The sequence below is a fragment of the Danio aesculapii genome, chromosome 11 (genome assembly GCF_903798145.1).
Source record: "Danio aesculapii chromosome 11, fDanAes4.1, whole genome shotgun sequence".
In the NCBI taxonomy this organism is placed as follows: Eukaryota; Metazoa; Chordata; class Actinopteri; order Cypriniformes; family Danionidae; genus Danio; species Danio aesculapii.
Window position 1 is genome coordinate 26,662,312 of NC_079445.1, and position 24,759 is coordinate 26,687,070.

Consider the following 24,759-nt stretch of genomic DNA (forward strand, 5'->3'; position numbering starts at 1 on the left):
TATATATATATATATATATATATATATATATATAGATATATTATATATATATATAGATTATATATATATATATATATATATATATATAATATATATATATATAATATATATATAATAAAATAAAATATAATTAAGGAATAAAAATTAAGCTAAGCGTTGTTTAGTTAGCAGTAATGAATCAATAGGTATTTTATATGAAAAATACAATTTTACTGGCCAATTATTGGAATCCATTTAACATTCCAGTATGACATTATTATTATGCAAACTATATTTTATATACATTTCCCTTCGTTCCGTCAAGCATTTCATTATTTCACTAAAAGAACTGATGAAAAGAAACAGATTCAAATAATATCAAACAAGCCTATTATAGATACTAATGTGCTGTTTATTGGTCAAAGAAAAAAAACTTTTATTATTGCCCATTCTTTAGAGTGAAGGATTGAAACGTAGCTGCAGGCAGAGGGGCAGTTTATTAAAAATTGGATTCACTCAGTTTATGCATGCGGAGTATGCAGACTTTGCTGTCTATAGGAAGCTCCAGGAAATCCATAATAATAACACCAGTGTTAATCAAAATGAACTGTACTTCTTAGAGAAATTAAGATGTTGATATTGGTCAGTTTAAGGACATGTTAGTTGTTTTTAGTATTTAACATTACAGGACTACTGTCTTAAATCTACTCAATATGAATCTCAGAACAATTATATTAAGAATATTATTATAATTTAAAATGTTGTATTAGCTAATTAATGCTTGTTAACTACTATTAAACACCATGATAATGTGGCCAAAACCAAAAAGAGACCTTGAGACAATGTCAAATCCAAACTGTGATAAATGCAGCACAGAATCTTTCTTTCTCCATATTATTATGCTCGAAAGCCAAAAATAAATAAATAAAATAAATATTCACTGGTGCTTTAGATTATTACCTTTAACAGCTTACAAAATGGGAGCGAGCCTGAATACACCAGGGTCACCAGCACACCCTGAATTTGGAACGGCCATTGTGCACAAGTGGCTGATGAAGCGGCGATAGAAGAGCATCCTCAGCACCACTAGCGAACGCAGCACTCATCCATCACAGCTGGGAGAGTCGCCATTAATATTACAGGTGCTTAAAGCTCCATCCAGTCAATAACCACTATTACAGCCAATGGAGCTAATGAGGGGAGCAGAGGTGACCATCCAGTTCCCATATGCACAATGCAGCCCCATCTCTCGGCGCTACTGTAAGACAGCGGCTGTTATATGAACACTTCATTGTGCTGGTGGCCTACAATCAGCACGAGCAGATCAACAGAACGCAACTGTTCGAGTCAATGCCGACAATTAGGCTCTTTGAAAACAAAATCGATCTCCTAGAGGCTCCAACGGTTGTGCAGCGCCGATGCAACCTTCCAAGAAAAGGCAAAAGACTTCGGAGAGAAGGTTTTGGCAAACCTAGAGAAACTCAGCATTCATCTATGACTGCAGACTGACACAAGAATTCCTCACACAACAGAGGCAGTCAATCAATCAACTGAAGAGCACGGCAGACGTGGAGAAGAGGGTGCAGAGGGTGGACAGGGACCCGTCTTTTACACCTTTATCCATCAGAAGCCTGTACACCGGCTTTCCCTTCAGGCAACACTCGCCTTTAAACAGTTGAGAAAACGAAGAAGAAGAAAAAAAGCAGATTCTTTGTGCTTTAACAAAGGAGGGTGGGGAGAAAAAAATAAAAAAATTTACTCAAGTTTCCCATTTGTATTCAACTTAACACAGATCCAAAAGTCGCAACCCTCCTATAGACTCCATTAGCAAAGTTAATGTAAAACTGTCAAGCACAACGACCCATAAATAATACATTGCCGAGGTGAGGAGAGGCCGGATACCCTTCTGCTCACCGCCGTCCCTCTAGTCAGACACTCCAGCCCTCTACAAGGCCACATTAATTGTCTAATTCAGAGGCAATTAGTTGGCAGTGAGAGGTTGTGGCCTTGCAGCCAGCTGGCCCTACTAAGGAGGACAGAGGCTAGAAAGGAGGCAACCGGCAGCAGTAGATTTGCCCGTCTCTCTCTGTCTGCCGGCTGACCAGACTCTCTCCGCTGCTACAGGCTGCCCACGTCACCTTGAAAAGAAATAGGCCTGCCTACACATACTGGTATATCTAAACAAGATTCTTCAGGGCTATGAAAGGTATTCAGACACTTAAAGGATTGAATATCACTGCGCCATTCAATAAAATAGCAAAACAAGTGGCATCTGTAAACAAAAGAATAAAAGGGAGATTGGAATTTAGTCTAGTATCTCTGTAGGCAACATAAGAGGCTTTCAACATCTGGTAGTTAAAGAGAGTAGCCACTGTGGCAGTTCAAAGAGGCAAAAGTATATTTTCACCCATTTGCCTGGCTGCGTTCGAGCAGCCAATAGGAAATGTTGGAAGTCAGCCAACAGCAATGTCCTTTAAACATACCGTTCAACAACAATAACTGGAGAATGGAGGATAAACAATTGCTTGGACTTAAATTTTTAAGTAATTAGTATTGAGTAGTACTAAGGTATTGAGCAGAAATGGCAAAATAATAATAAAATACCTCACTGAAAATAAACGAAAACCGGTTAAATGTTGTAAAATGATTCTAACCAAAGACTCTAAAATACACAAGATGTGTCACTCGTACAGTTTCAATGGAGAGAAGTGTAATGGTCAATATGGTGAATGAAGCCCTGCCTACTAGTACAGTAGGCAATTATCAATAGCTTTAGACCGACGGATAAGCTCACATCAGACGTCTGCTTTTACGACAGTTTGGTGGTCAAACGAAGTGGAATCTCAGCGAATACTTGGCATACATGCCATAATTTAAAGTCAACGTGACCTGAAATCCTGCCATTTTTACTTTAGTAATATGATGTATTTCCACCTGAAACTGTTTACTGAATACAGGGGGTGGGGTTTCATTTTAGAGCTCCTCCTTTCCATCTCATACTTGGAGCAAATTACATCTGTAAAGAAGTGAAGGATATTCTCCCAAAGCCCTCACACTGATGTCATCAAAGAAAGAATGTCATCCTAGCAAAGAAGTGCATTCTCCGATTTTAATTAAGGATTACCAAGGCAAACAACTTTCCACGCTATAGATTTACTGCTGTAGTGTACAAATCAAGAACATTGTGATCTATAAAAGTATATTTGTCAATCTGGATTTCATGAACACTTCTAAAATCCAATCAGGTTTAAAGCATGCTTGTGTTATCTCCACATGCTACATGGGTTTGATTCTTTGTGTAATGCAATAATTCATTCTGACTTCAGCGTCAAGCATATTTTGAGGCTACTGTACGTGCATTTCCCCACAAAGTTTTCAATAAATTAAGATGGAAAAAGTGTATTGAGAGCTCTGACACTGATGAATAGGCAATCATGAGTGAAGAATTAATGTGTCATATCCACGGCTGCTATGACCTGCGATTATCCAGAGTGATGCAAAGCTCCAGCATCTTTGCCTGTCAATGGCTTTGGAAAGGCAAGCCAGCGTTGATTCCTGGCATCTCATCCATCACTGGTTGTGCACCGCTGCTAGGAGGCAGTGTCATTCTCCTCTCCAGAGTAAAGGGTAAATTCTGTAAGGACATGGTGCCTGTGGATACACAAATAGTGTAGCGACAAACTAATGATGATACCAGGCATGTGAAGTGCATTTTCTAATCTCGAGATCATTACAGAAATTGGGTTTCCGGCAAAAATGAAATAAATAATCGAGAAGACACACATCGCTTTGAAGCAGGAAATCTTGTAATTTCTGCTTTTTTTCCTAGCGGGAATTTAAGTCAAAGTGGAGGAAAAACATGCATGGGATCAAAAAAAAGCCCGGTCTAACTCATTAGAACTCAAAGTCTTGGCCTTCTCAGCTACCAGCACAGACAAACCAAAGTCACCCAAAACCCAGATAGTAAAAGCATGGAGCTCAATGACATTTTGGATGTGGGAGCTCTATGTGAAGTCCCTGGGCAGTGTGCCATATCCTTAGTGACACCACACACATGGTGCCATTCTGTCTGCAGCTCCTGCCTGCTAAAACCATGTCAGATGGGCATAAAATGAGATGAAACATTTCTGCCATGGCACATTTCCTATTGTTAAAACGCAGCATTGTACTGGTAATGTCTTGGCAGGCCCATTTAATCTTGAAATTTGACTCTTCAAAAAAAAGACTTGACAAGAAGAATATGGTTTGCTGAAAAGAAAGCAAACTAACCCGGCCGCTTATGGAAAATTACTTTAAAATGCAAGTACTATAGTGTATGGCTGTATGTTCTGGAAGAGCTACATTTCATGCTTTTACAAATTCTTGATACACAATTGTTTATATTAAAGGTGCAGTAGGTGATTGTCTTCAGAAACATTTATTGCTGTGCTGGTTAAAAGTCTCTCCACATTCCAATAGTAATGATTAAAGTACATTATCTAAATGTATTTATATGTATTTTTATATTCTGGGTTAGGCATAAGACAAAAAAATGTTCATTTAATTCAATATTGTCAGGTCGACAATTCCCATAATTCTGATTAGTAGCCCAAACTGTCAACAAATGTAGCCATTACTGCAGATCAGCCGTTTGGACACAAGTAATTCCTATTATTAGTAATAAGTGTAATTCCTGCACGCCGACAGCCAAGCATTAGGCATACAGTAGTCGCTTTAGGACAGCACATGAGAGAGTGAGACCTGCATGCATGAAATATTGCACATTATGACAAGTTTTGCTTGTTACACAAGTGAAAACGTGCTAGATATAATACAGTTTTTCATTAGAAATTGTGGTATTATAAAGTACTATAAAGTTTTCTAACTGGCGAATGACATGATCTAGTGCAGGGATGCCCAAACACGGTCCTGGAGGGCCGGTGTCCTGCAAAGTTTAGTTCCAACCCCAATCAGACACACCTGGGCTAGCTAATCAAGCTCTTACTAGGCTTTCTTACATGCAGGTGTGTTTAGGCAAAGTTGTGCTAAAATATGCAGATCACCGGCCCTCCAGAACCGAGTTTGGGCACCCCTGATCTAGTGGGTTGTCTACTGTCATATTTAAGCTGCGTGTTCATGATTTCAGAAGGCGTGGCTTTGGACGGCAGGGGAGGAATTGTGTTTTCAAGATATTATGCTAACCGGTTAGCATTTTGGCAGATCACCTACTGCACCTAATAGACATTTTCGCTTCCTTATGAACAAATTTATGCACAATTGTTGGCTAATTACTTCAATTTTTAATATTTCATTTCCACAAACGTTACTTTAAACATTAAAATGTTTATTTTATAAAGTACAACATTTCTCTGATGCTGCATCCCACCCAATTTTTAAGAATTAGTATGTCCCAAACTATAGTGTTGAAAAGAGTATGCTAAAAGTTCCCGGATGGTGTACTATTTCCATTGGGAATTCTAAGTGAAGCAGCGTCCATACTCTAACCACATACATTGCCCACAATACACTGCATGCTGGATTTGAATACGATTAGAACTACAAACTTAGGGAGGGGGGGGGGGGGGGGTGGTGAGACCAAATGAAACCAACCATCAAGTAGAGAGCCTTACAGTTGCTTGAATGTCTATTAATTGGGTAATTGGCCAACTGGGAAATATTTAAATCACATTTTTATTATTTAATCTGCAACAATAATGTGAACTCGTATAAAAGGCGTGTTTAGACGTTAACTTCTGAATGCATAATTATCTAAAGACCTGAGTAGATTTCTTTCCCTGAAAGACTGTAGAATAGTAAATTAACCTGCTGCTGCATCTCCAATATGAGGTCCAGTTTGCACTATTAATGTATACAAATTGCACTCAATCTGCTCCGGCCATTATACTGTTGTTTGCACATAAGCCAATTGAACTAGGCACTTTTTGCATAATAAGCACAATTTTAGGAACTACTATACAGTGTTTACATCTGTTTACATTACTCCACAATTCAGTATATTATATTGTTTACATTCATAGATATTTATATATTTACATTTCATAGTTTTACTTCCGTCACTACTGTGTATATATGTGTATGTCGTGTATGATGTGTATGTTATGTGTATGACTTCACTGTGGACGGCAAAGTAAGAATTTCATTGTAATGGCAACGTTCTAGAACGTAGTATGAGCATACAAATTGGGACACAGCACAAGTTCTTCCCTGCTCGCTGACATGTTGTTTGTGCATCTCTACGGCAAATGCGCAAGGAACTGCGGGAGCCCAGATTGGAAGCGTTGAATGTATTAAGAGTAAAAAAAAACGATTTTCATTTAAACAAATTGATGTAAACTATATATTTGTGTTAATCGATATAAATCAATTTATCGCCCACCCCTTGGTCTGATCTTTCATAATATAAGGTACTTTTCATTCTCAAATATAATTTATTTGAGAAAAGGGTAAAACTTGACATACCATACGAAATTTGAATAAAGAGGATAAAAACATGCGTGTTAGAAAAGCATTCAAGTCACCTTAATTGCATTTATATATGTAATAAATACAAAGAAATCAGCTTCCTGTCCTTGACTCTATTAATTCTGAAACATTCAAAACAAAAGCCAGCAATTCCATAGAATAACAGCACATCTATAGGAAAACTGAGCTTCAATTATAGACACTATTCATTATCTCAAAACAATGACCAGGAGGCCAAGAAGAGAGAAGAGGAGAATCCATCACACACAATTCATTAAAAATCAGAGACGAAAGAAATCTTTTCAAAGTGAACTCCACAACCATTTATGAAAATTACTATTGGATTTTTCCCCCTCTTCTTTGTATAATGCCAGCGGCAGCGACAGACAGACCAACTCCAGCTTAAGCAGATTTCAGTGAGTAGATTCGGAGTTAAAGGCGGATTCCAAGGACCAGACTCTATTTATAGCATGGGCAAATTCATCATGGCTCAGCGCCTCTCTCTTGGGGCCAAATCACAGCAGCGATGAGAGGCCATGTTCAGGTCATCCCAGCCTCAATTAATAAAGAGCCGGGCATCCTCGCCAGAATGAGGGAAGCTGCTGACTTGTTTAAAGGCTGGCATGATAACTGTGCTGTAGTTTTTTTATATTATTATTATTTATAAAGTGGTTTAAGGAAAAAATAGTATCTTAAGCAGGAGGAGGAAATTAAACTGCTCTAGGAGCTGAGAGTAAAAAAGCATATGCAGGTGGAAATATTCAAATAGAAAATTAAGCAATTAGGTATAAGAGGAAGGGCAACCCCTGTAAATACATTCAAGACAAAGCACGACCTTCCACAAAATACAAACACTAAAAATAATGAGCACAGCTCTTTCTATAACATTTACTTTGTTTTAGCTATAAAACACTTTATTCCAAAATATTTAACAGTTTTTAACCCCTGAATATGTCAAAAAGGCTTCACCTAAGTTCATCCAGCATTAAATGTTCCATGTCAGGTATTGACTTTGTGTAACAGGCCTCATTATCACAGTAGATGGGGTTGAATCAATCAATGAAGGACAAATGATTGATGTTTAGTGAGTGAAGTATACACCTACATGCACAGAAGGGATCATGGGCCTCCTGCTTTACTCACAACTGTATTGCATCTTTAAATAAAGCTTTAGAATAGCTACTTGACAGTGACACCATGTATTGATTTTCAAAGTGTATTATCACCGTTACTTGAATTAGTTTTTTGTTCAAAGCATTGAATTCCTTTCAAAGCAGCAACTGGGCAGTTTTTATGAGTCATTTATTCGTTAATGATCCCGTGAAGTGCTTTGAAATGTGCCGTTTGACATTTCATTCTATATTTGACAATCTGAAACCGGAAGACAAGGAGACTCATAATAGCCCCTCCCCTTTTTCAAAAACAGCCAGTAGCGTTTTGTTTACATCACATCCCTGCCAGTGAGAGCTGCTGAGCTCAAGCGCATCAGATTCATGACTGTCACAGTCTATAATAGTAATACTGAATGCTCACCATTTCACCACTTTAAAATATAGATTTCTGTGCAATTCAAACAAGTGTGATACGTTTTGTTGTCCATGCTGGCTTGCACATATGATCAGCTCTGTGCTGCATCTTACTAGGCTAAAGCAGACAATACCTACGCGCTGCAGTGGTTCACATGACATTAACATGAAAGCAGACTTCATTCACCCTGAAGGAAATTATATTTACACTGTCTGTCTCCCTATAGAGTACTATTCACCAAATAAAAATGGATAATTCAATTTTGAATATTGTAGTTTCCTGTATGTGTGGGACTTTGTATGCAAGCGCAATGTATTTTCCCCCTCAGGCTTTCCATAGACAGGTGCTACACAGCACGTTTCAAAACAACTAATACTAAGGAGTTAAGATCAACACTGTTTTAGCAACCATTTATTACTTTTATATATTTTCAAGTGTTTAGGCAACCTTCAGTTCTTTCAGCATTTGACTGAAGTATATATAAGGTGACGTCAAATAATTTGCTAATTTATTTCGCTTGATGTGTTAAAGCTAAAGTTTTGAATGTTTTGAATTTTGTCACTGTTTGGGTGAATATTAGGGCAGTACAAGATGTCGTTTCAGCATCGATTTTGCAATTGTGAGCATACACAATATTCACATCCCAGGATCTGCATTGTTGAGTTGATATTTTCACCAGGAGCCACAGTTGCAAAGTATAACCATAATATAGTACAAATTTATCATTTGCAAGTGTTTATAAGGCCGGTGATTGGGTGAGGATTTCAGGACAGTTTAAAGCATTCCGAGAGCAGAAATTGTTATAGTTTGTAACTAAACGAAGGTTAAATGTACTACATAAATTTGATGAAGACTATACATTGCTGTTTTACATTTGATTACTCAATTTCTGTAAGCGAATACTATGAAGACTGCCAAGAAAATTGTAAAGCACTGGTTATTTCACTTGTATCTTTGATCTGTTGTATTTATCAATGCCTGAAATTTGTTAATAAAATTTTATGCAAATGATAATTAAACTAAACGAATTAATTATTTGCAAATAGAGCTATTAAAGTCATTTAGTAAAATTGTATTTATATCACAACATATAACTGCAAAAAACTAAACACCGCAACATCGGATTGTTGGAGTATCGTACAGCCCCAGTGCATATTAGCTTATCAATAACCATAAAAGAGAGAGCGAGAAAAACATTAAAAACACCACTTATCCAAAGTTGTCACAGTGAACAAATTGTCAGGTAAATAAATTTGACTCTGACTCTGCAATGTGTGCAGAGCAGACACTTTAAGAGTGTAACTGTAGTGCCATTTGTCCATCAGAACCTAATGGTTTCAATTTCTACAAAAAAAGCTAAATCTACAGTGAAGACACTGCTGTAATATATGTAGATCTCAACACATTACAATACTGCTAAAAGAACAACCTCAACATTTCCACCAAACATTTGAACAACAGCGCACACAGACTAACAGTCTCTCTCTAGAGTACTCAACTCGCCAGTTGATCTACCCAGCAAACACTAAAATAGTCAAAAGTGTTATTTCCCTCATTTAAAGACACAAAGAAAAGATCGAGACCAGTTCTGTGGCTACAGCAGCACTGGGTAAAATGCTTCAAGACGTCAATCTCTTCCAAAAGCGCTGCCAAAGTCAACTCCGTGCTTTGCGAGGTATAGCGAGTGCCCTCTCTGCCAGCTCCACCTGGTGAGCCACTACGCTTTCTGCCCACCTACTCTGAGTGAGCGGCGGGGTACGAGTGGGATGGGGCAAGGTGAGGCTGGTGGGCGGGCGGCCAGGCGGGAGCTTCCTGACATGGGAGCCAGCTACACAGCAGGATCGAACTGGCTACGGCATGAATCACCACCACTCCCACCACCAACACAGCCACTTCTGCTGCTGCCACAATTAAAAACACAGAGAGATAGATGGAGAGAGATGCTGCAAACTAAATATATGCAACAACACAGGCCCAATAATTGTGCAGAAGTTTTTTCAAATATCATGTACTGTAAGGTGAGTCTATTTTTAGGAAAAGTCCTCACATACAGACAACTCTTTATCAACATGCATCTTAGCATTTGAATAATTTAATATCAGGAGGCAGTTTTAAAGTGAAATGCCCAAGCACGTAATGATCCTGGCTGGAGGATTAAACTGAAAATCAGAGTGCGCTAAAGCAATTTTACATCTTAATATTCCAAACCCTGCACCCCAAGCCTGAGTAGAGAGATAGGATGAGTGCAATACCTGTGCTTCCACATTTAAATAAAAAGCAAGAGGAGCTGGGTTTTGGGCCGTTTAGTTACTTAAGAGATAGTGTTCCCAGCTCGCAAGTAAATAACGGCCTGGGGGTGTGAAGCGGTCCCCCAAATCACCTATTAGGAAAAAAAAACGGTCAGTTGCCCCTGGCTTCCATTATTATGTCGGCTGCCCAGCAGCGGGTGCAACCTTTGATCTGTTTAGGTTGGTGAGCATTTGCATTTCATAATGAGATCAAAGAAGAAGGTCTGGACACTCCACAAGTGCCAAAAGCGTTTTTAAACAGGGCAAGACTCAAACTCGCCGACCGCATTTATCCATTTGCACAGGCCGAAACAGCTTTGGAGCAACAACGGCTACAGCGTTTGTGAGGAATTAAGCATTTGCACACTGTTCCGCCTCCATGCAGGTGTGGAAACGGAAGGATATCATGCCAGTAGCGACGGCAGAGATTCAAGAACAAACATTTCAAGCATATTTAAAGTGGTTAGGACTTGAAAACCGATGCGGATTTTCAGCGGTGCTTCAGATGAGCAGTCTACTGCTCAATGAGATTCAGTCTCGGGGTTCGAAAGCGGAAAGAGGGATGACCTGAAAAGTCACCCGGCCTTCCCGAAGCGCTGTTGGTAAATCATAAGGGAGCAATTAGACGAGAAAGTGCCAGAACCGCATTGTGTATTCTGAGGAGCAGCAGCCGTGGCAAAGCCATCATAAGCAGGCCGTGCTGTCACATCTGCTAGCGCCGCACGTTTTCAGAGTGCCTGATCAGATTACGGCCTGCTCTGTGGCCGGATTACAAACCTGTTGTGTAAACAGAGATTGAAAATTCTCGGAGGATAACAAGAGCTTTCGTGTGGCTCGCGTCCTCCATAATCCTCTAACATCCATACATTTAATGCTTTTAAACTGAGGTTTAGCCTGGGTGCACTCTGCTACAGCTTCTATATAAATGCTCTGAGGTCAAATAAGATGAGGATGCTTGAACGCTTGGATCAGGTGGGTCCAGATGGTTGTTGCATCTATGGAAGCAGCGTTTGGTGTCAAATGTATAAATGTAGAGGCTAACCAGGTGCTAAGCATCTTGACAACATTAAACACCTCATCAGTGATGAGTGGCTTCTTGATAAAATAGTGAGCCGCTCAATCCGACAGACTGCAAATTAATCTTATTTGGTCTTTCACTCTTTACACAGAGTTAGCTGGCATGCAGATAACTTGGGATTATGGGAACCGGACAAAGACAAGCATCTTATATAAGAGCTTTCAATAGGGATGGAGGATTATTTCTCGTGGTGGCAATCTAAGCAATATCTTGAATCTGTGTAGTGGCTACATAATTGAACACCACCCTGCTGTTCCGAGCCAGCAATACAGAATTGTTTGAAACAAATCATATACAAGAATTTGATCTTTAATTCAAACCACTGTGGAGTTGTGATAAAGTCTGCCTGAAGTAAATGACTTCGAACAGTGGTATAGTGTAAAAAGCTATATTGTATTAACAATAAGCTATATATTAAAAAGTTAGTGGTGTAACGCATCACAAATCTCACGGTTCGGATCACAGTATGGTTTTTTTAGTCACGGATTAGACCATTTTTTGAATGAGCCATAAAGGGGGACGAGACAAATGTAATTTGCTTTCCATTTTATTACAAAAACAGCACTGCAAGAAACTTTTTGTTTTAACAAACAAAACTTAGAACCTGAAATTTTATTACAAATAAAATGAAGAAATATTCAGCTGAATAAAACTAAATCATAAAATATTCAGTACTGTGAAAAATTCACTGTTACTACTACTGTTGCTGATAACATTAAATGTAGAAATCGAACATTATAATTTGTACAACCCATATTTATTTTTAGTCTCATTTTCAATAAATGATTCAGTTATTCACTCATACAACTTCATGTTTCATTGCTAGATGATCATTTTGAAGAATTATCCAGTGGCATATTTTTGATGGCTGGTTGTCACCATCTATTGGTTAAATAATGTAATTTCTGCCTACAACTTTAATTTTTAAGTGTTGTTAAATGCATATGACGGCGATTTTAATCTTTACCATAAACATTAGTGGTTATATTTTAACTATAAACTGTTATTTCTTGATTTTTGCATTTTTCAAACACTGATTTGAATTCAGCGATTCGAAGACTTAATAAACATATGCAAATCACCATTATTTATAATATATGTTGCGTGAGTGTTGAGATCCCGATCTTAACGATTAATCGTGCAGCTTACACAGAATGCATTAATGCTGGCTAAACAACTAGTGACAGAAAACACCTTTAATAAGCTAAGAAACCCACCACATCTCGAATAACTTACCACAACTTCTTCATCATCATTATATTTTAAGGGAAAGCCTAAATGTTTTCATACATGTGATTTGAATGACGCGAGAGGCGATCTCTCTGCGATTGTTACAAATTTAGGATTAATCTACAAGTAAAAAAAAAAAAAAGTGTTAGCCTAATTCGTGGGTCACGTGAGTTCCAAAATGTGGGTTATGATCCATACGAATAACGGATCAACCATGATTCGTTACAGCCCTAAAAAATTGTATTGTATTATATTATATTGAGGATGCTTGAATGCTTTAATCAGGTGGGTCACTCGACATGTAGACAAATATATCTTTATTAGAAAATCGATTCATTGATGTATTGTGATACTTTCTCTAAGGATTGTAAATTGATTCTCAAAAGTTTATTTCAAATTAGGTGACAATGGTGCATGCCTGTACGGATGTGAGCTTGAAACAGAAAAATAATGCATGGACACTGATTACCACAGAATCATATGTGACAGGGCTGCACGATTCTGGCTAAAATGACAATCACGATTTTTTGGCTTAAAATATAAAATCCAGATTTTCTCATGATTCTGTAGATATAAAATAAAGATTAATGAGAAGGCTATTATTATTGCCATTTCTCAAACATACTGTAAAACAACATTAATAATATTAGGCCTATGTATATGTCTACTGTTGATTAAAATGTTACATTTTATTTAGACTTGGAATGGTGTATACTTGAACAGACTTTAACTTTGTCCTGGTTGTTAATGCACAGTAAAGTGATGACATCAGAATAAAACTATTCATAATTTTGAAGCTTTTCGATTAATTGTGCAGCCCTAGTACATGACCATCGCAGTAAGACAAGTGGAAGCTTGTGTTCTGCAAAGCGGTCAGTGAATGAAAGTGAGCTAAATTGCTGCACAGTGTTGCAAACGAATGAAGGTCTCCGTGACACAAAGCAATATACAAGAATATTATTTTATATAATTAATAGTCATATCAAATTTATTGATGTTGAAAACTCTTGTAGAGTTAAAAAATTTTGGGCTAAAAGTTATCATCAGGATTTTTATGAAAGTCCGACAGCACACTACTTGAGCTTTTAAATATTTAAAATGCCCCCTTGAAAAGCCAAAGTCAGTGTGAATATAACGTTTTTTAGAGAAATAATCATTCCAATGTTACATCATGGTGATTTTATCGATTTAAATTGTGATAAAAAAGAAAAGAAAAAGCAGTCGGCACAATTCTCCATTTCACCAGTAGCTTTGGCTTTTGTGCACAAAAAAAGTTCATTTCCTACCCTGGTGACAACCCTGCTCCCCATTAACCAGTTTCATAATATTACAGAGAGCGAATGTCCTAAAATTCATCTCAAACTGCATATCTGTCTCTCCTAATACTGCATTAATATTTTTTGACCTTGATGAATTATCTATTCTTATTGACAGCACTTATTGATATTTCTTAAAAGCGTTGGCTAATGGAGTTCTATTGAGATGACTAAATGAGTTGCCGCCGCCTGGATTAGCCCGGTCTCATCTCTCCGGCACAGCTAGAATTATCATAGAGAACAGACGTGTGCGTGCGCTGGGTCGTAAATTCCTGCTGCCGACATCTCAGGGGGGATGTGGAGAGATGGAGGGCGATGACTGCACACAGACCTACATTCACCCCAGCCACGCTCTGTATATGTGCAAACGCGCAAATATAGCAGCGCGTACTTCAGAGACAAAGGATCTCTCTAAAATAATAGTCGACGGCGGTCGGAGTGAGATTCACGCTCTCCCGCCTATTAAAAGCAACACTCGTATTGCTGTTATACAATTCTTAACACCCAACTCTATAGCTCCATTTTCCCATCAGAGTTGCATTTCTCCTGCCACATCCTGAAAGCCATTTTCCACATCACATAGTAGGATGCTTTGTCTCACACCATGCATTGAAATGCAAGCACTATCACAAAGACCAACAGGATGCATTCGATTCGGTCTGTATCTTCAAACTACAGATCTACGTTAAAAAAAAGCAACAGAAGCGCATCCAATCATCTAACTTTTCATTTCTCGGATTAATCGAATGCTGACACACTTCAGAATGCATATTTGACCCTTTGTAAACGGACAGACTGCATATTCCTCAACATAACAGCCGTAACAATACATGATATAGAGATGGAATGTGGCAATTAGCGGCCATCATTGAGAACAGCGGTGGGTCGCCTCTTTCCACAAGGCTTTTGAAAAAAGGCTACATTCCAGCAAAATGGAAAGCTGTCTCCCGGTAAACGTGTCAGGGCAGCAACCTTGTACAGCGATTTCAGTGAATTCAGTGAAAAACGCAGAAATCCATTTGTTATGTCTGTCCACCGTGCGAAATGTGTACATGGGGGGGATGAAAAAAGAAAGGCTGATGTCACAAAAGGCATTACGGGTGCCAGCAAGCAATTTAACTTACAGCCATCTTCCCAGGTACCACGGACAAAGTGTAAGCACGTTTCGAACAGGATAATAAAAAGGATCTTTTCGAATGAATAAAAGCACCCGGATGACCCTCAAACTCACCTCGCATATCTGCCAATCCAAATCTTTTCAATGGAAACAGGCTTACGCTTTTGAAGGGTAGAAAACGGAAACGGGATTGATAATTATGCAGAAACTCTCCTGCTCTATAATCCACAGGCAACAATAGGGTGGGAGTTTAAAGAGCCACATGTTTGATTTGTTATCCTGATTATAGTTATCTAGTCAAAACTGCATCTATAAACATATTTTAAGGTGATTTTTAAACTTTCTGAATCATGTGTTGTTCTTGTAGCTACACTGACATAAATATCCGTTTCACAGTAACGTGGAATAGGGCGGTGGGTGTGAAAATATGCTCACCAACAGATAGACACACACACACACAAGCACACGCTCGCAGAGGGCCGCGTCTCGCACGGATATGAACCGCATACATCTTGTCTGCCTGCAATAAAGCTGTGCTACCGATTCTATTGCCAATAAATGTCAACTGATTGGAAAGCTCATTCTAATATCAATTTCCATCTCCGCTCTTTAAAAGGCAATCAGCACGGCTTCATCTCTGTATATCATATGCTCCTTGAGATGGTGACACAGCAATGGCTCTCTCCAACATAATGGACTTCTATCAAGGCATCTGGCATGAATAATACAAGCCATGAAAGGGAGTTTTTTCCCTCTTCTATGGCTGGATCTGGCTGGGTGAATATCAACACACTTCCTTCTCACACTTGTGTCTGCAAAAAGAGTCTTTATTTTCTTGTATCTAGAGAGACAAGATACTGTGTCAAATATTAATGGTCATAAACAGATCGGAACGGCACTTTGCAAAATAGCAGCGTGGCTGTTGCTTTGATATTTTCGAAATGTTCCTTGGCAAGGAAAGGAAGGGAGAGAGAGGAGAAAAAAAGCCTTGACAGCATAAGAAATGAGAATAATTTCACACATTAACCTTGGCAGTCTCCTCTGACTAAATTCAGGGCTGATTTGGTACACTGATTGAATTTAAGTGGAGGGACGTCACTCGTGTGCATGCAAATGTCTCTGACGGGCAGAAAGCAAATAATGACAAATTAACTGACGCTTACAGTCAGCGCTTCGCCCCTTACCTTCCACCCACTGCCGGCTTCCCTGTAATAGGGGAAATTGTCACAGATCCACTGGTAGATCTCGCTCAGTGTCATTTTCTTCTTTGGCGAGCTGTTGATGGCGAACGTGATGAGGCTGGCGTAGCTGTATGGCGGTTTGCCATCCTTGTGCTGCTGCACCTCTTCCTGGTCCAGTGTGGTGTTGGGATCCAGCAGGGCGCTTTTCTTGGGCATGCCCGGTCCGTGAGCATTTTGGGCATCCGCTTTCTGAATGGCCGCCCGCATGGTCAACTGCGGCAGCCAGTCCATGGAGGTCAAGCTGCTCTCCAGCTCCGACGTCATGGTGGCAGGTCAAGTGGCAGCGAAGGAGGGGTGACGATCCGGTGCGGCGAGAACGCAGGGGCTCCCTCAGATCCCTGTTTTTGTCGGCGTCACTCAAAAATGAAACCTGTGGAGAAGAGCAAGAGAGGGGATCATTATATTGCCTGACACTGTCAGGATATGAGCGATTGCTTCTGAAGCCTGTCGACACTTCAATAGTTAGAACCACTCCAGCTGGAACCAATGTCATTTTAATTAGCACATTCAAACAGGCAGCGTTTCTCTTTGGAGAGAAGCTCCAGAACAGACGCCCATCTGCAGACAAACCAAAAAAAAACAAAAAAACACTGAGCTGCACAGACTGGCCAAGCCGTCTGGCCCACCTCCTACCTCCGGCCTGCACCCTGCAGCTGACTCACACAACTGTAATCTGAGCTGCAAACTGAGTAAATGCTGCGGAATTGTTTTCACAACTGCCAGCCAAATGGGGGAACAGTTCACAAGGAATTCCAATTCTCTGGAGGATAGCGTAACCCTTTCTATCCCTCTCTACCCTTCCCCCTCTCCATCTTGTCTGCATTGGCCTTGGAGTTCTCGTCGTCGACTGTGTTGTGCGACACAGCCTCTTATTCCTGTCTGTGCTTGCACCCTACACCCAAAAACAACCTTATGTTTTAGGCATGCTGCCCTCTCTGGCTTAAAATAGCAGCAAAAGCGTGAGGCCCGTCCCTCTCACATAGGTACACGGTCAGACGGCATAATCCATCTGAACTCTATAGAGCATCTTAACATGAAAATGACAGCACGACTGCAAAAAAAAGACAGCGGGGAGGGAATATCCCACATATTATTCAGACGAACCTCGGTTTAAAAATACCTCCCCGGATCTCTTGGGAACCAAAAAAGACGCCCTCATTGAAATTCCTCTAGAATGGCAGAAAGCTAGCGCGAGCCTCTGAAATCTGATAAATGAGATGTCTGTGAGGCCAGTGCTATGACAGACACTCTTTTTTTTCATCATCCTGTCATTTCCATAAAGGTGAGTCATGACCCTCTAATTTAAAAGATTTTTTTCCGCCACGAAGAGGGGACCCTCTGATCCAGCTGTATGAAGTACAAACTTAAAATTCAAATTTATCATTCTCGCTGCTCACGTGGAGGAAATGAGCGCCTTTGGGCACTTACTAATTAAATTAAATCAAATCTATGCACAGCGGACTATGGCTGAGTTCTTTATGCATCTGAACTGATTTTCACATAGACTGCAGAAATAAGCTGCATCAACAGACTGATGCCACTGCATGTTGCAACTTACAGGCAACCATCAAACATCCCAAAAGCAATGCCAGGCAGACAGCAGCAAAATAAATGCGAAGATAAAGATTTGCCATAAGGTAAATAGTTTTTATGCACTTCAGAATCAGTTTTATCCACAATGAAATCTAACGTTAGCCAATATCTTACGGATTTCAGAATCACACAATCAACGCTGATAACAAAACAGGCATTATTTAATATCAAGCTATAGGGATGCTACGATCAGGATTTTTGCAGCTGATACCGAATACCGATTCCTTGTCATGGTGATCAGCCGATACAGAGTACCGATTCTGATGCTTCAAGCTTTAGGTAACTTTGTCATAGCATAAAGCACATTTTTCCTCCAAGTATGATTCTCAAATGGAGATCTCTCTTTAGCTAAGATAATAAACTAAGGATGCTGCATATAATCCTATACATTATTATTACTGCATATAATCTTAAACATGTCTCTTAGAACCATTTAGTTTGGACAGAAGCACCTTTACAGAAAACAATAGATGATATGCGGGAGACTCGCAAAGCTTCCGGGAGAGGTTACACGGTTGGACACAAGATGGGACTGATTACTCTGTTCGAGTAACAACAGCTCAAGACTAGACATCGGACGATAACAGTTTTCAAGGTATACTGCGGTTTGGAAAAGCCAAGGTTTTAAAACTATTTTCTGCTATACCGTTCCTAAGGTATGCCTAAGATTTTTTTTTTTTTACTTTTTTTTTTTTAGGACAACAGTATCTCCAGCAGAAACAATCTCCAAATATTAAATTAAATCTTAACAGCAGAATGATTGATTCAATGACTTTTTGTTTTTATATAGCCTGATATCCCAGTAGGCACACAACATCATAAGACGTTAATATTAGATTAGATGTAGACCGTAAGGTCAGGTGACCAAAATTCAATGTCTAGCCAGCGTCTAAGTACAACGTTAATTTGACGTCCAATAACATCAAATGGCATTGATATTTGGTTGATTTTAAGTTGTGTTGCTCACACCCTCATGCATCATTTACCTCCTCACATGTTGTAATGCTGCTATCTGTATAACCCAAGTGTGAATGTGCATCTTCCTCTGCTTGTAAACTGATAAACAAACACTTGTAATCAGTTCATAAAATCGGCCAGATTGGCGAGTACTGATAGAGTCATTAAATGTGATCGATCAGAGCATCCCTATCAAGCTATTTTCTTTTTAAACGGTATTCCACCTCATTCACAACAATGCAACTTTTATAACATTAAAGTGATTTAAAACACAACAACATTTTTTTTATCCATGTTACACTATCCAACAAGTGCATCCAACAAAATGAATTTGCACATTTTGACCTTGTCGATTATGGACATCTTTGCATTTGAAAGTATTAAAGGCTACACATGAAAAGCCGAAGCTGACTGCAGCAGATGAAACTCTAGGCAGAGGAGTCTGGATCGCTCAGAAAAACTTTGAAATATTGATCAAAATAAAAGAGTTGGATATCAAAAACAAAAACATCACATATAAAAAGCACCAATAACATAACTGATGCAAAGTTCAAAACTTTCAGATCAAGTTTCAACTTTACCAAAAGGAAGTCTGAGGTCAGAGAGACCAAAACAATGGAAATCTACTTCAAGTCAACTTTTAAGCCATTATAAATGAATACTTAAAACAAATTAGTGGATTAAATTTTCAAGCCAATGATTGCTTGGCTGCTCATAATAACACATGCTTAATGCACAGTGTGTTTTATTGCTGAGAGTAATAAACGTATACAGTACAGAAATGCTAAATGATGCATGCAGAATGAGGCATTTGGTGGACTTAGTATTCACATCACCACCCCACAAAGCACAGAGGTATCCCTGCAATGACTCTGAATGATGAAATCTGCAGATAGTGTTTCTGGTCTCAAGCATCACCTCCTCTGTTGCCATTCTGACTGCATGCACATCATCCAGAAATGCAGCACTCTCAGGAGCGCTGCTGTGTTAATTAGCACACCTCTGCAGAGCCAGGCAGTAAAACGCAGTCTTCATCTCCCCTCATTAACAGTGGCACCTGTATAGACGACTCAGTTACAGGCCCTGCTCTGCAGAGGGGCAAGCGCTGACTGGCACAAATAGGAATATAGCTAGTGGCCGCTGCACATATGTCCACAGTGTTAGGCAGTTTGGCCTACTAATGCCTGTAAACCTCTGGAAAATTAATGTAACAGCTGCTGTCACTGATTTGAGATAATACTGCTAAAAACAACCAGCCATACACATTAACACAAGGCTAAATGTTTAAGTGTTTTACAGATACTGAAATAATAATTATATATGTTGTTGGTATTGTTAACTAAAATGTTTCAAATAAAAATGTTTTTTTATTATTTGTTTTAAAACATAAAAAAAACAGTACGAGTACCTTTCTTCTGCTGAACTCAAAATACAAATGCTATTAACCAAATTGCTGGCTGTACCAACTTAGAATTTTTAGACATGGAAATAAATGGATTTTATCAACTGTCTGGTTACTTTATAACATTCTACAAAATCTGTAAAAAAAATTTGCTCAACAGAATAATTAAACAAATTTGCAACAAGTGGAGCAGAGCTTCACAATATATTGTTTCAGCATTGATGTCGCAGTGTGGGCATCCACAATAGTCACATCGCAAAGATATGCAATGTTGAGGCTGAGGGTGCTTTCACACTTGGTCTGAATGCCTGGTCTACACTAGGCATGTGCCGGTATCACATTTTCATGCTGCGATTAATTGATTGAGCTTTTATCACGGTATACGGTATTATCACGATATTGTAATTTTACTAGAGAAACAGGTAAAAAAACACAAAAAAACTTCAGTTTCGTCAACTTAGTAACTTTAATAACTTTTTAATTAACTAAAAGTACTTCAAATATTTAAATACAAATAAATATAAATAAAACAATACCCAATATAAAAGTAAACATGAGCAATTATATCAAAGTGAATGTGCAAAGGGAAACCGTCTTCGATCAGCAATCGTGGAATGAACTTCCAACTATTCCAGCATGTTTTATGCAGCAGATGCCTTTCCAGCCACAACCCAATATTGGAAATCACCCATACACACTCATTCACACACACTACAGCCAATTTAGCTTATTCAATACACTATTCACTCAGCCTATATTCAATAATAAACATAACAAAAACTGCCTGCTAATGCATGGGTAAATCTTCAAAGGGAACAGTGTTACATTTTAACCTCTTTCACCTCATCCTGCTTGCTGTTTCACTATCTAAACAATGAAAACATAATATAAGTCAAATTTGTTTCATTTTGATATTTGATTTACCCTGTCTCTTTTGCAGAATATCAGTTTTAATAACCAATAATGGCCATTATAACAGTATAACGTACATTAAATTTAAACGATAAAGGTAAGCAATCAGTCAATGTGCAGAATCAGTGTATGTGGTTACATAAATTAATATATTAGCTTATCTTTGCACTCAGCCAAAACAGTTAACTGAGAACAAGTGATTCAAAAGACATAAGAATTGTTAGACAGAGACAACAAGATGAATTCAATATCACGTTTAACTATAGTGAGATGAGATCACCCAGCAGATGAACTGTCTGACATGCACTGTACTCTCATCTGGGTTTATGCTTACCCGCTGAACTAGTGGCTGCAGCTCTGGGCAGAGAGTGTGTGGTCACGTGATTTGCGTTTTTAGCCGTGTACTAGAATGAACAGAGAACTTTTCAGAATCGCTAAATGAAATGCCGGTGTATTTCCCGCGATTTCTCTGCGCCTCCCTTGCGTTTGTTCTCTCTGACTCTCGACTATTTTGACAAATACACACAGACGACGCACGCTCACACGAGTCCAAAATAGGAGTTTGTGATTGGGCCAGCCCAATGTCAATACCGAAAAGAGCCAATGGGCTGCACAGTGTCACATGGACCAGCCCGGTCTGTCTGTCCGGGAAAAAAAGCATCTACTTTCAGAGAGTCACAGATCACAGCAGCGTCAATCAATAAGGAAGAAAAAAACGATAGGCTGCTAAGCCATTTATGGGCCGATCAAATCATAAGACGATGATCAGCCCGGCCCAAAAAGTACGTCGGCCCACCGGGAAAGTGCCCGGTCTGCCAGATGGCAAGTCCGCCCCTGCGTGTGAGGATTATAGTGCGGTGGCAGCGGCGGCACACAGGGCTTCTACATGTGGGGATTGTTTACATCAGAGTGCGCATCAGTTCTGCGCAGTTCTGCGCAGTTCTGCGCAGCATATACGCAGTGTTTCTTCAAGCGGTTGATGGAAAATAAGCTAAGGCGCGTTCTAAGAATATAAATTCGGGTCTATTATTTTTCACGGTATTTTGAAGCGCCCGCGATAACAATATCGTGCATATTCATTACCGTGATTTATCGCATTACCGAATACCGGCACAAGCCTAGTCTACACCAAAGTTCGATTGTGCCGCCTCGGCTGATTTGTGTTCACACCATCTTTTTTCCTTCTGAACCCCGGTACGCTTGCGTCATCAAGCTGCTGTTTTGTGTACAGCTGTTGCTAGGTGACGGACACGAAAGCAAAGCACCATAATGGGGACGTCCACATATCACGGTCATTCTGCTTTTACTGAATCTTTTGGTTTTGTTACAAAAAAAAAATACAGAGAGCTACTTGCGTCTATCTTCATTAAATTGCAAAAACCTGCAAACATTAAAATGTTCAAAACACCATGTGACGGCTGCAGAAGTCGTTTTTGGTGAAGCAGACATTATCACTGTTTGCACTGGGTCAGCCCTGCCTGTCACGAAGGTAGGTGATGCACAGACAATATGCACAAGAACGAACTTATGAAAACTAAAGTTTGTTGTACAGTTGGCAGTTCACTTTCATTATTTGGTACGATTGCATTCATGTCAGAAGTGAACTGTACCAGAGTTTGCACGAACCGTACTCCAGAACACCTCTTTCAGGCGGACTCGGGTACGATTCACAAGTGCACACCCGAGTTCAGAAGACAACGTTCACACTAGCTAAACGTACCATACTTTGAAGTGAAATGAATCCGGGTGCAGATCAAAAGTGCTACTGTGAAAGCACCCTGAATTACAGTTGACCAGGAGCTACAGATTTGTACTTAATTACAGTCTTTTTATGGAATTTACGATTTATGCAAAAAAAAGTTTTACTTGGAATTTTTGTCTTGTTTCTAGTCCAAATATCTACATTTTAAAGTGAAAACAAGACTATTTCACTTACCCCACTGGCTAATTTTGCTTTTGTTAAGGAAAATCTCTTAATTTGGACTTGTTTCTTCTGACGGTGAAAACAAAATATTTTACATGGTCTAAGTTTTTTTTAGATATTTGTACTAAAAATGAGACAAAACAAAATAAGAAAAGCATTTTTGCATATATTCAATTGCTGTACCCGAATACTGTTAGACTCCCCAGAAAAGCATTAAATAGAACTATTCAAACTATCTTGTGAAACTGTATTTATATTGCAATATTTATTGCAGAAATATAAAATATTGCAATATGAAATTTTTACAATATTGTGCAGCCCTAAAGTGGAGGGTTAATGATTTTGTCAAATTGTTGGATGAATTATCCCTTTAAATAACAATAAGCTACATCAGTAAAATATAATAAGTACAGATTGAATATACATAAAATACTGAATAAAAAGTTAATAAAATTAAAAAAAAACTTTACATAAGAAATTCCTAAAATTATTTTTTTTTAGATATATTTATACTTTAATAATGAAAATGTGTAAAAAATGAAATAAAATCTTAATGTACCTATTTTTAACTAGATTTTTAAAATTATATGAAGTAAAAACTAATTACTTATTCTGTGCAAATACACAGAAATGTTTTATCATTTTTAAGCAGGGTTTCTACAGGTTTCATCAAGTCAAATTTAAGACAATATTAAGACCATTATGAATGAGATTTTAGACTTCTATGGGGTTAGACACTAAGAATTTTTTTGTAATTGGCCCGGTTAGGCCAATGGAATTGGAAAAAAACCAAACAAATGTAGTTATTTCTTAACCACATATTTTAATGTGTCAAAACAAAAAAGCTTTAGTTGTAAACACTTTCTTCCAATTTATAAAATCTGAAGTTTCATGCCTATTTAGAAATATTATGTCCTCTTAGACTTCTGTAAATAGTTTTTGTGTAAATGGAAGATAATGCAAAGGATATATTGCTGTTATTATCATGAGGAATTGTGTAACTGTTTTTAGTTTTCTTTTCCTGATTAGAGAATTTAATTAAGATAATTTGCTGTAAAATGTCTTACAGCTGTAGTGAAATAAACATCTCTTTGAAATAATAAAATAAAAACTATTTACAATGGATTGTTGGTGATTGGATGGGTGTTGGTTGGGGCAATTGGGTAACTTTGACAAAATTTTGGGTAACTTTTAAAATTAAAACCTGTTTAAAATGATTTAAGACCTACAACCCAATATACAATATACACAATATGATTTTAAGACTTCAAGGCCTAAAATTTAGTTTTTTAAATTTTAAGACATTTTAAGACCCCGTGGACACCCTGTTAAGGTGCTGCATGCATCTGTGAAACTTTAATATGAATATGGTCAACAAAGATACATCACACAAAAGTGATTTAGTAATAGTGCAAACGCCCTGAAAATTAATATCCATCTTCTAATGGACTGCATTAAAGAACATTTGAGAAATCTGAAGGTAAAATACACAAAGCCGAATGTGATCCTTCTGTAATTCAAAGATGACAATTACTCGGGAGTAATCTCCTTCCAAAACTCAATATCATCTGATCACAGTGTTAAAAGAGAACGTTAATTGCTTTGGCACGCCGTATGCTCTCGCTCTCCGACGCCGTTTCTACGAGTCAAAGCGTGAACAATAAATATTTACTTTACGGAACAAACGCGAGCAAACTGGTGTGTGTACATGGATGTGTGGATTAGTAAGCAGA

General features: G+C 38.5%; 1 protein-coding gene across 1 annotated transcript in view; it reads right to left on the reverse strand.

Annotated features, from left to right (window-relative positions):
* Positions 1 to 24,759, reverse strand: part of foxj3 (forkhead box J3) — a 112,052-nt gene that overhangs the window by 49,737 nt on the left and 37,556 nt on the right. The window contains 4 exon segments of the mRNA XM_056467787.1: positions 996 to 1,028; positions 1,970 to 1,985; positions 14,029 to 14,038; positions 16,182 to 16,608. Of these exon segments, the coding sequence (XP_056323762.1) occupies positions 996 to 1,028; positions 1,970 to 1,985; positions 14,029 to 14,038; positions 16,182 to 16,502 (380 nt within the window). The 5' untranslated portion in view covers positions 16,503 to 16,608.